Source organism: Aulonocara sp. 'chitande type north' Nkhata Bay, linkage group LG9 (assembly GCF_057382095.1).
Source record: "Aulonocara sp. 'chitande type north' Nkhata Bay isolate Kocher_YH1m ecotype deep benthic linkage group LG9, A_spYH_male_GT1.1, whole genome shotgun sequence".
Taxonomy (NCBI): Eukaryota; Metazoa; Chordata; class Actinopteri; order Cichliformes; family Cichlidae; genus Aulonocara; species Aulonocara sp. 'chitande type north' Nkhata Bay.
Window position 1 is genome coordinate 9091227 of NC_141352.1, and position 12755 is coordinate 9103981.

Consider the following 12755-nt stretch of genomic DNA (forward strand, 5'->3'; position numbering starts at 1 on the left):
TTACTGTACTGGAGCAACTGTAACTCACATCATTTTCCTTAAAGTATGCTGATTCTGAAATTGCAAACAAAATATTTTACAAACTTCAAAGAAAAATAATTGAATTAATTAATTATACTTTAATTAATTAGCTACTTAATTACTTCCATTTTTAATTAGTTAATGACATGTGTTTAATTAATTGTTAAATGATGTAATAATTTGACTTATTTTGGCAAGTGAGGCCCTCCACAGCTCACGGAGGCTCGTTTATTGCTTCGCACTCCAGACCAGCAGGTGGCGATGATGCGGATCGGAGGTGGTGGAACAACGGAAGTACAGTCAGACAAGAAGAAGAAGCAGCTGCAGAAAAAGAAGGATAAAAATTGAAGATCCGCTTCAGCGCAACCGTCCAGCCTACCCAAGACTTCCAGCCCGGGTTTGTGGCCTGAGCTCGTCCGGAGGAAACCACCGCGTTTGCGCCTGAGGTTAGCCCGCTATGTCCCGGACGCTCATTAGGCGCGTGCGGAGGCAGCTGCATACCTGAAGCTGACACGTGTGAGACGGGCTGGTGGAGACAACGCGAGCCCACTGCGCCACACGAAAGTGTCTCCACCACAGCCTGAAAACACGAATTTAGACTCGCAGTCAAAGTTTAAGTGTCGACGTGACGTACTCATTAAACACGGTTTATCTGCGATAATAATATTATTCATTTTAATGTTGCAGCTGCAGATGGTTTGAATGAATTCCCCTCTGCTGCAGCATCATGTAGAACATCTGTAAAATAAGAAGGAAGTAAAACTTTAAAGTACAATGTTTGCATATTAACAAGTACATCCAAAGTTTACTTCAGTAAGGTACTTGAGTAAATCATATTGCATCACATTGTAGTGCAGAGAACAGTTTTGTGTGGATCTGATATTTGCCATTTCATTGCCTTTAACCTTTTTTTCAAATTTCACCTGCAAAGAGACGGTTTTACCTGCTTTTATGGAGAAACTTCCTCATGTGTGCGCAACAGATTCTTCTTCAGGTGATTTTTATAAAGCAGCTCACATCCCCAGGTTGATTCAATTCAATTCAAAATGTGTTTGTATAGCACATTTAAAAGGAACAGAGTTAACCAAAGTGCTTCACAACAGGTTAAGAACAAGAAAAAACAATAGAGAAACAAATACAGATAAATGACAATAAATTAACATTAAAAACACCAAACAGGCCTGATGGTACTCAAACTGAACTTGAATTAAAAGCAAAGTAAAAAGTGAGTTTTAAGACGTGATTTAAAAGACTGAATCTGGCTGGACGATCTGGGTGCTCTTTTGGGGTCGTACATGTTGAGGAGTTCGTTTAAATAACTGGGTGCCATATTATTTAAAACTTTAAAATTAAGTAAAAGAATCTTAAAATCAATATGATACTTTACAGGGAGCCAGTGTAAGTTTGCTAAAACTGGAGTGATGTGTTCATACATTCTAAGACCTGTTAAAAGACGTGCAGCAGCATAACTGCAAGCGATGGAGAGTGTTGGAGACCCAAACAGAGGGAACTGCAGTGATGAAGGCATGAATAAGTGTTTGTAGGTCTCCTGGGGGAAGATCAGGCTTAGCTTTGGCAATTTCACATAACTGATAAAAACTTGTTGTCACATCTGTGGACACTTGCTTCTCTAATTTAAAGGAGATATCTAAAACCACTCCTTACAGTGAGAGAAAGATGAGAAGCTAGAGGACCGAGGGTATCGGCTAACTTGTTCAAAGAGGCGTGAGTTCCAAAAACCGACACTTCAGTTTTATTTTCATTTAGTGTAAGAAAACTCTGTGTTGACCAGTCTTTAACGTCATGTAAACAGTTAAAGGCTGCACTGGGACTGAGACGTCCAGTTTCAAGGGGAAGTAAATTTTGATTTCATCAGCATAACAGTGAAAGGGAATGTTGTATTTCCTAAAAATAGATCCCAAAGGCAGGAGTCAAACCTAAAAGGACTAAAACACAGAGCAACCCGAGTCGACGGTTAAAAGAAGACCATTAAAATCTCGTAAAAGCGCAGTCACAGTACCAGTGATGGGAATAACGGCGTTGACTGTCTAGCACCACACCTGGAGCTCAGGGGGCAAAAGAATCACATGAGTGCTGCTGTTTGACTGAGGAAGGATAAAGGAGTCGTGGTCAATCACATGACCACTTACAGACAAAGCAACAAGGTGACATATACCAGTTTATAAACTGTGTTGATGGGCCAGTAAAACCAGAGTCATGATAAACGCGTGTTTGTTCCTCAATAGTTTCACCTGAGATGAAGGAGTGCGTTTCTACTCACGCGTGTTCAGAGTCAGTGACGAACACGTTCTTTATCATCTACAGACTTTTATGTCATGTTTACGTTTAGGATTGAATCCTGAATCTACGAGATAAAGGGTGGAGTCGAAATCTGAAAACACAGACGGAGGCTGATGTGATGGTGGGATGAAGACGATCTGAGGAAGAGGAGCTCGATCCTCCTTCAGCCGCTGCAGAGGAACAATGGGCTCTTCAAAGAAGGTGAGGAGTGCACCTCGGTGTCAGTGATGTGCTCTGACACAAAACTGTTGATGATAGATTTTGATGGAGCGCAGCTCCCTGTTTCATCATAAACAGTGTGTGTGTCTGTGCGACGTGATGGCTACAAATAACAGCTAAATCCAAATTTGCACACGTTACACATTTCTTTGTCTGCTTACAGATACAAAGCAAAAACCTCTGTGCTTAGCTTCCCTGACTGTGTGTGAGTTTCAACTTATGAGTAAATTTACAAATTTTACAATCCAATCAGAGAGCAGATGAGTTTGGCTGTCGGAGGGGTGTTTTACTGAGCTTCAGGTCCTTCATCACAACGAAGGACAACAGTCTGTGCGTGTCTGAGTTCGGTGATTAGTGTGTCACAGGTTTATGTGCTTGCACAGAGACCTCCAGAGCCTTTTCAACAGCTCTGTGGACCTCAGGGGGAAGGAAGTGTTGTGGAAAGGACACTCTTCACTAGCCGGGATAGTTACAAAGCTTTCTTTCATTATGAATGAGTTGTTTCCTATTGAACATTTGAACATAATACAACAGAAACTGTTGTAGAGGATATAACGTCAGAGATATACGTGTTTTGAAATGACAAGGAGCAGGTGCATCTAGTACACGTAGAGCTGCTGCAAAAATATGACCCCAAGTGAGTGCAGTGACACCACATCTGTTGTGAATGGGCCTTTATGCTGCGCACTGTGACTCACAGCAATGGTTCCTGGTCAGTCCTGACTTTGTGTTTAAGTAATACTAACGTAGTAAAGGTATTTCTGACCACTGACATACCACAACTTTATCCTTTCAACAGCTACAGTTAAGGGACCTAGCTTGTATGACCCCTACGGGATATTTATATAGAGATCCTCCAGCCTCAAACTGCATTACCCTTCCAGGACCCGAGGCTCAGTAAAGCACCCCTCCGACAGCCAAACCCAAAGATTGAGTAAAACTTTGCACTTGTAAGTAGGGCTGGGCGATATGGCCTAAAATTCATAAGGTGATATAATTTGAAGCATGTGCGGTAACGATATATATCGTGATATATTCTTTTCTTCTGTGTAACGTATTTTCCACACTAAAAATCTTTTAATTTTCTCAAAAATCGAGAGTGTGCCTTATGTATGAATTCTGGTTGTGCTTACTGACCTCAAACCGATTTCTGCGTGCAGAAATCTGTTAAAAAATGTTTTAGTACAACTTTGGTAAGCCGCACAGCTTGATGGATTGTCAGAGCATTATGGCTGCCGTAGTGAAAAGCTTCGCGGAGTAATCTGGGTCCAAAACTCCGTCAACTTCAGGTCCCAAAGTCAAACGAATACTAAGAGTTAAAAACGGTCTAAATTCTTTCATCTTTAATTAAATCATCAGCGTTGCTGCTTTATCGGGTGTAACAATTAAGTTTTACATCGATGCATCCATGAAAACAGAATTTATTCAATTTAACAGAGATAGAAGTTAACAGGAAGTTAGCTCGCTAGTTTACACCTAAACATGACATGTTCTAAGAGATTTTTGAAACTAATTCAAACGTACAGCTCTGCTATCACTTCCAACATAAATGAAGACAGAAAACTAAACAGCAGTGGCCTTTGAGGGGTTACTGAAGTCTGACTACCTGATATATAATTTTGTGCTACGTGATTGCTAGCGACACAGCTATGTTAGCATAACATTAGCACAGTGAAGCTGGAGGATGAACGCCAACTTCTCTTCCACTCGATAAAAGTGCTTCATCTCTTTGCTATGACTGTCGCCTGGCATAATTTGCAGATGATAATGGTTGTATTATCATACAGTGACATATGACAGCAGCCACTGCGATGCTTTAGACCAAAACAGGCGCAGCTTGATGACATCATCAACACGCGCTATCGCGATAGAGCGATATAGTCAAAATCTCTATCGTTGGCCAAATTTATATTGTTTCTATCGTATATCGTTTCTATCGCCCACCCCTACTTGTAAGTTGAAACTCACACACAGCCAGGAAACCTGAGCGCAGAGTTTTACACGTAGTTTTTTGCTGTAACCAGGCCTTAACAAAAAAAATTGTAACTCGTGTAAATATTTTTTACAAACACACAAATTCTCATCTGCAGATGCACAAACATAAAATGTTCAGATATTTTGGTTTACATGGTTACAAAACTCAGTTCACAACTACATATTTGATTTACAAGTAGAGCAGGGCGATATGAACAAAGATATTTATCACGATATACATTTGAAAATTTGCGATAACGATATAACTGACACTAGACAAAATACTTTACAACTCAACTTTATTAGTGCAAAAAAACAAACAAACCCATCTATGTATTTTCACTTAAACAAGCAGCTGTTTTATGTGAATTAAAGTTATATAAAAATGTAACAGTGCAAATTCCTCGCTGACAGTTTAACCAAAAGGCGTTTCCAGTGGAAACTGGCCGACATATCCTCAGCATAACCATGTATAATATCCACAAAACTTAAAAAGAGCTTATACACACACAATACAGTAGCATTATGTTGAAGCACAGTACGTATCACTCCGCGAGGCTCCGCCTACGATAGCCGTAATGCTCCGACAATCCATCAAGCGGTGCGGCTTCGTAGCTCAGCAAAGTCGTACTAAAACATTTTTTGACAGATTTTTGAGAGCCGTGCACATAAAATCGGTTCGGTAATAATGACGGCCCGCTTGTTCTACCAAAAATAGTGCTTTGGTGTGTATCTGACGGATGAAAGCCAAACCAGTTCCACACCACTGAAGTTGCACCATTTTTACAAACCAATTGTGGTTCATCTGTTTCATTTAACGATCCGGTTTCGCTCTTCTCATTCTCCGTTGCCACCATGCTTTTTCCGCAATGTGTGTATGAAAACAAAGGCACTGCGCATCCGCGTTTTACCCATATTCTATTGCGATATTTCATTTTCTTATCATTGCCCAACATTATAATGGTATCATCATGAACTGCATGATGTGGCCCAGCCCTAATCACACAAAATGTCACAAAGATGGGTCTCACCTTTTTCTCATGAGAGAACAATGTGGTTTAAGGTTGACTATGAATACTTTGCACTCACTGTCTCTACTCCTCAATCAATCAATCAGAACTTTATTCGCCACATGCAAGTTGCCCTGCAGTGAAATGCCCCCCCCCCCCCGACCTTACATACACAACACAGACATCACATGGGGAGACAGATCAGAGATCAGTAGTATTACGGAAAAACACAGAAATGTACAATACAATGAGAAAGTCCAAGAGTGATAAAAGAGACCTCTGCTCATGCTGGGCTCCTATGGGAGGACAGCATGAGAACAGAAAACAAACAAACAAAAAATAAATCTGCATCTGTTTGTTGTTCCAGAAATGTAAAAGACAAAGCAAAGTGAGAACTCAGCGATCTCAGGATGATAAGGCTTCCCCAGCAACAAACAAAGACAAATCACACCCCTGCGAAGAATGTGGAAAGGCTTTTCCCACTGCAAAACGGCTCAGAAACCACCAACGCATCCACTCTGGAGTGAAACCCTTCAACTGTGAGCACTGTGAAAAGGCTTTTATCACAGCAGCAGCTCTAAGAATTCACACACGTATTCACACTGGAGAAAAACCCTTCAGCTGTGACCAGTGTCAAAAGACTTTTCGTCACACATCTGCCCTCACGGTACACAAGCGCACCCACACTGGAGAAAAACCATATCCCTGTGATCAATGTGAGAAAGCTTTCCCAGTTTTATGTGCTTTAAAAGAACACCAGAACACCCACACTGGAAGGAGACCGTACTCCTGTGGCCAGTGTGGAAAGTCATTTAATCATATAGCAGCCTTGAAAAGACACCTGCGCATCCACACTGGAGAGAAGCCGTACACCTGTGAGGAGTGTGGCAAGTCCTTCAGTATACTCAACTACCTGAAGGTACATAAGAGAGCTCACACTGGAGAAAAAAGGTTCTGGTGTGATGAGTGTGGGAAAGGATTCACAAAACAAAATAGTCTCAGAGAACACCAGAACAGCCATGCTGGGAAAAAACAACATTCCTGTGACCAGTGTGGAAAAGCTTTCTGTTGGGCAGCCAGCCTCAAAACACATAAGAAAATACATGAAAATGTGAAACAGTACCTGTGTGAGATATGTGGAAAAGCTTTCCTCTTGAAAGGAAATCTAAAGAAACACAGTAAACTTCATACAAGGGAGAAGCGTTACTCTTGTGACCAGTGCGAGGAAGCTTTCACTTCATCAGCTGAGCTCAGAAGGCACCAGCGAGTCCACTTTGGTGATAAAGTATACCGCTGTGATAAGTGTGAGAAAGGATTCACACAGTCCGGCAACCTCAAAATTCATCTACGCACTCACACTGGAGAAAAACCATACAAGTGTACCCAGTGTGAAAGAGCTTATGCCAAAAAACGTAGCTTAGCAGTGCACCTAGTTGCCCACTCTGGAGTGAAACTACATTCCTGTGATGAATGTGGGAAGGAGTTTGCTCATTTGGCATACCTGAAGAGGCATGAGCTCGTTCACAGTGGAGTGAAGGCACACAGCTGTGAGCTGTGTGGAAAGGCTTTTGTCAGCAAGAGTAACTTAAAAAATCATCAACACAGGCATACTGGAGTGAAACCATACAAGTGTGATAAGTGTGGGAAAGCTTTTTCCTCCAAGCAAGTCTTAACTCTCCATCAGCATACCCACTCTGGACTCAAGCCATATCGCTGTGACCTTTGTGGAAAAAACTTCAGCCAGAAAGTGACCCTGAAAAGACACAGACGAATGCACACGGGAGAGGATCTGTACTGCTGTGAAGTATGTGGTAGATGTTTTCCTTTGTATTCTGGACTAGAAGCCCACAAAGTTACACACACAGGGGAGAAACCGCATCGCTGTGAACAGTGTGGGAAGGCTTACAGCCATTATCGCAGCCTTATAATCCACAAACGAGACCACACTGGGGAGAGACCAGTCAAATGTGACCAGTGTGGTATGCGTTTTAAAAGTTCCAGCTCTCTGTGGCACCATCGACAGATTCACAAAGGAAAGAAACCAATTAAGTGCCATCACTGTCAGGTATTTGGAATGGATTTCAAGAAATGTTTTCTGAAATCTTTTTTTTTCATATCATATTGTTTTAAGTATTTTAGACATTAGACAGTAAGTGCGGAGTCAGTGTGTTAGATGTGAGAAGTAAATACCTCAGATCTCAGACTGTAACTGATTATGCAGCTTTTTGTTAGCTCATTATTCACTGTAATTTATAAACCCAAGATTGTTTTCCTTATAACCTTTGGTAATTGTTTCAGAAATGGAGCAGCACATATGGCTCAAATCCTCGACGCTGTCAGCATTGTGGCAATAAACCATACCGCTGCGTCCAGTGTGGAAACACTTTCAGCCAGCTGTTAACCTTAAGAAGACACCAGAACATGCACACTGGACACAAACTGAACTATTGCAAAGAATGTGGGAAAGGCTTCCCAACACTGGGTCTATTAAAATGCCACAAAATTGTCCACAGTGGGGTTAAAGGTCATGTCTGTGATGTCTGTGAGTCATCATTCACCAACGCAGGTAATCTCCGAAGACACAAACGAATTCACACAGGGGAGAAACCATTCAAGTGTCGACATTGTGAGAAAAGTTTCACATCCTCAGGTCATCGCACGCTTCATGAACGTGGGCACACTGGAGAAAGACCATACTCCTGTGACGAGTGTGGGAAAAGCTTCAGACATTCAAGATCTTACCGCATACATCATCTCATCCACACCAAAGAGATAATAATTCCTTGTGAAGTTTGTGGAAAGATATTCAACTCCCTGTCTTCATTTGAGTACCACGAACGTACCCACACTGGGGAGAAACCTTTTAAGTGCAAACACTGTGACAAATCCTTTATTTCAGCATCTATGCGCGCACGACATGCACATGTTCACGACAAAGAGCAACAGTATGACTGTGACCAGTGCGACAAGAGTTTCAGGACTCACAATTCCTACACCATTCACAAGCGCAGCCACATTGCAAATAAGCAGTTTTATTGTTACCAGTGCCCAAAAATATTTGCTTCATCGCGAGGTCTGTGGAAACATCAGGTCAAACATGCTGAGCAGAAATCATTTCCTTCACTGGATAAAAGGAAGTGCCTCGAAGCATCTAGCCAGACTTATGGTCTCAGACTTAAAACCCTCGAGATCAGGCTGCACAGAATAGATATAGATTCCTGAGATTTCAGTTAGTGTCACGTTTTGTGTACTGTCTTAACTTTCAGTACCTTTAAAGTTCGGTAGCAGTACAACAAAGTGGTACATTAGATTATCCATTGTTTGATGACCTTATTGGTCTGTTGTGCAGTGGTGCTAGTTTCTCTATAGGCCCTGAGAAAACCAGTAAAAATGTAGAGTAAAAAAGTGGTTTAGAGATTGAAATGATAAAAAGAAATATTGTTAAACACTTAAGCCCCACACCCCCGGTACCGGGGGCAAAAAGGAGGAGATCACGTTTAATCGGTTATAACGCGGGTTGAGAAATATAAGTCCAGACATGTGTGGTATCCACAGAAACCTCAGAATCTCAGCTAAAATGTCATAAAAACCATTTCTACAACCACCAAACACACCAAAAACAAGCCGTGATTAAACGAGCAGTTACGTAAATGCGCAGAAGTCCGCTAAACAAACAAAACCGAACCAGAAATTCTTCAGACTTCGTGTAACCAGCTAGAGATAGGCTGGTTAGCTTCCAGGGCTATCACTGACTCCACACACCAAGTTTCACCACGATCAGACCAAAATTCACTGAATGAGCCGTAAAAGAAGACCACAAAAACACACAGCAGCGCAATTGCGCTAAGACAAAAATTGGCTTACCGTCCCGATTTCCTCCGTTATTGTAGCTGGTAGCCATGTGAACAGTAGTTACCATACCTACCTAGCCGCATCAGAGCAATTTTCCGTCAACAACCTCCATTTTAGACCCACCTACAGACACGTGACTGAACAGACGCCACATGCTGTAAATTTGGGCCCACGTGGGTTTTGGCATCACAACGTCTGATTGGTTGAAGTGGCGTGAACGTGGCATCGTTACTGTGAATCTATTGGCTCAAACGATTAAAAAGAGGTGTCAATCACGCAAATTCACCAAAAGAAACCGAAGTTACAGCCCCTCAGAGTTTAAAGGGCCAGAGGCCAATCAAACGCTCCAGGCGCGCTGCAGAAAAGGGCCATTGCCATGTAAATGTGTGGTTAATTCTTCAAAAAAAAATTTTTTTTTTTTAAAAAAAGCATTTTTAGGCCTGTTAATAAAATTTGTTAATTTCTGCTCTTTAAAACCTAAAAAAATCAACTGGCATGGTGTCCAATTGTGTGCCAAAATTGGACATTTTTGTACAATGTCTGGATATTCATGTCTTGACAGGGCTGTAATTTTTCACTGTTTCACTCTAGAAACATGAATCTTTGCACAGATGATGTTTATATGTTGGTTACTGAATTTCTGGAACCAAATGTGATCTGAGGCATATTTTTCAAATGCTAAAAATTTAAAAAATATAATTAGGCGAGGATAAAATCTACTTACTTTTTCTGTGTTCCAGTCTCAGTAACTTTGACACAGTAATATCTGCTTCAATATTTACACCTCTGATGAAATTTCCCAAGTGTTAGCTTTATTTTGATACCAAGATTGTAAGGACAGAGTTTGTAATTGCCGAGAAATAATATAATAATTAAATTTGGGCATTACATTTTCGAGCAGGAAGCTCAGAAACCCCCTTGGGGCTTAAGAGGTTAAATAAGCAAATTAAATTACCTCCAGGACTGTAAGGGGACTTAAGCCTAAATGAAAGAAACACTTGGGCCTTTGTTAATGTTTCATGTTCCATTAGCTCAGTCAGTGAAAGTTTAGACAGAATGTTTTGGTTTGGTTAGATTCACACAAGTTCTTATTAGATAAAACTGTTCAAACTGGAAACAGTCTGAAAAAATTTACCAGTGCTAGAATTTTTCAAACCAGCAACTGCCAGTCAGTGGAAATGGAGTATTTGCATATGTTTAATACACTTCCTCTGGGTGGTTATAAAAGTTTTAGTTGCATACTTTTAATTTAGTTTTAGTTTACCTTTATGTTCTTTGTCAACACTTCCTTTGGATTTTAGCAACATTTGAACATTGCTAAGGGTGATGCAAGCGTGAGTCTCCATAATAATTATTGCCTCAGACAACAGCATTGTGGTTTAGCTGTCAGAAATTGTATTATTTGTGAACCTTTCTTGTTTTGCTACTCAGAATTTGTAAAGAAGATAAGACTTAACCTTTTGTAGGGGACTGAAAAAAAATGAAAAGTATTATTATTATTTTACTTCTCTGACTTTTTCTCTCAAGATTTTTGTTTAATAAGTGTGGTTCGTCATCTCGTAAGGCTGTTGAGGAAATTTACTCACCATTTGAATAAAGTTCTGAATGAAAAAAAATACTGGTTTGTCAAGTTGTGAAAATTCCACTTAATTATTATTAAGTAGATCAGAAACAGCTTGTGGCTGGATTATTCCTAAATCTTCAAAAAGCATTTAAGAAAAAAATCAACCATGAAATCGTAATTAATAATCACTATTAAACAATATGGGATGGATTATTTACATCTAATTTTACAATCAGATGTAAATAATTTTACATCTGATTGTAAAAGTATTTAAGGGACAGGAAACAATTTGAAAGTTGGGAGAATATTCCTCATCATGCTTGTGGTGTTCCTGGAGGTTCTGTACTTGATCCATAAGGATTCAGTATTTATTTAGTTATTTGTAAAGTATCTGATTCACAAATATTTGTTTTTTCTGGGCGATAAGGATCATCCTGTTTGGGAATTGTCCAACTAAAGTGCAGACTCACGTAGATGCTGTGGAAATTGAAAGAGTTCAGCATAGGTTCCTTGGTATAGATGGATATAATAGATGATAACAAAAATAGATGATAAAATAAGATGGAAATCTCATATAAAACATACATAACACAGTTCCAAGAAACATTTCAATATTGAGTAAAGCAAAACACATTCTGCTTTCACTTTATATGAATTATTGTGCAGAGGTTTGGGCCAGTACTTAGAAATGCTCACTATCATCATTGTCCATATAACAAATAATAAGGGCCATAAGGATCATACTGGTTACAGAGATCCATAAATATGTTTACCTCCTGGCGCACGATGTAAACATGTAAAGAAAGGATTTATGATTGGATACGATGTAAACAGGAAGAAAAGGGTGATGATTATTGGTACAAAAAGAAAAAAGATGGGGGGTTACACAGGCTCATGCTTCTCCACATTATTTATTAGGATTATTCTGTTTTGCTTTTTTTCTGTTGTGGTTAATTGTGTTTTTTCTTTTCTTTGATGTTCTTGTATTATTTCAACATGTTCAAAATAAAGCCACACAAACAAACAAATAAGCAGTAGATTTATAGTTTTATGTATTACAATATTTAATTTAATCTTTCTTTTTTTCCACATCTAGCCACCTATTTATCTTCTACCACTTATCAAGGTCATGGGGGATGCAGTCTCTGCAGGGATGCCCAGGCCCAACTCCTGCTGGAAGAACACCAAGGAGCTCTTTTCAGTGCAGCAGCATGACTTTATTTTGGGTTAACATGAAAAGTGATCACATCTGCTGGGTTAAAAATGTGCAACAGCAGTGTTAATATTTAGTTACATGTCCCTTAGCCATTTTCACTTCAATTAGGCACTTTTGGTAGCCATCCACAAGCTTCTGGTTGAATCTTGGACCACTCCTCTTGACAGAATTGGTGCAGTTCAGTTAAATTTGATGGCTTTCTGACATCAAATTTAACTGCCCTGGGGCGCCTCTGTCAGTGCTCCCCAGGGCAGCTGTGGCTACAATGCAGCTTACCATCACCAGTGTGTGAATGGCTGGATGACTGAATGTAGTGTAAAGCGCTTTGGGGTCCTTGGGGACTAAGTAAAGCGCTATACTAATACAGGCCAGTTACCATTTTACCATTACCATGGACTTGTTTCTTCAGCATTGTCCATGTTTTCAATGGGGTTTAAGTCAGGACTTTGGGAAGGCCATTCGAAAACCCTTATTCTAGCCTGACTTAGCCATTCCTTTACCACTTTTGATGTGTGTTTGGGATCATTATCCTGTTGGAACACGCAACTGTGCCCAAGACCCAACCTTCGAGGTGATGATTTTAGGTTATGTTGAAGAA

The 12755-nt window shown here is 40.2% G+C and overlaps 1 protein-coding gene across 1 annotated transcript; it reads left to right on the forward strand.

Moving 5' to 3' along the window:
- Positions 1-286: 286 nt before the first annotated feature.
- LOC147321584 (uncharacterized) lies at positions 287-10993 on the forward strand. The gene is made up of 4 exons (XM_086305654.1): positions 287-467; positions 2372-2523; positions 5893-7590; positions 7824-10993. The coding sequence occupies exons 2-4, from the start codon at positions 2506-2508 to the stop codon at positions 8745-8747; spliced, it is 2640 nt and encodes an 879-aa protein (XP_086161780.1). The 5' UTR covers positions 287-467; positions 2372-2505; the 3' UTR covers positions 8748-10993.
- Positions 10994-12755: the final 1762 nt, after the last annotated feature.

Bases quoted from the DNA above. Each gene is read 5' to 3' on its own strand.
- LOC147321584 (XM_086305654.1), top strand. The intron at 7,591-7,823 runs GTATTTGGAATG...TAATTGTTTCAG, and splicing joins TTAAGTGCCATCACTGTCAG to AAATGGAGCAGCACATATGG.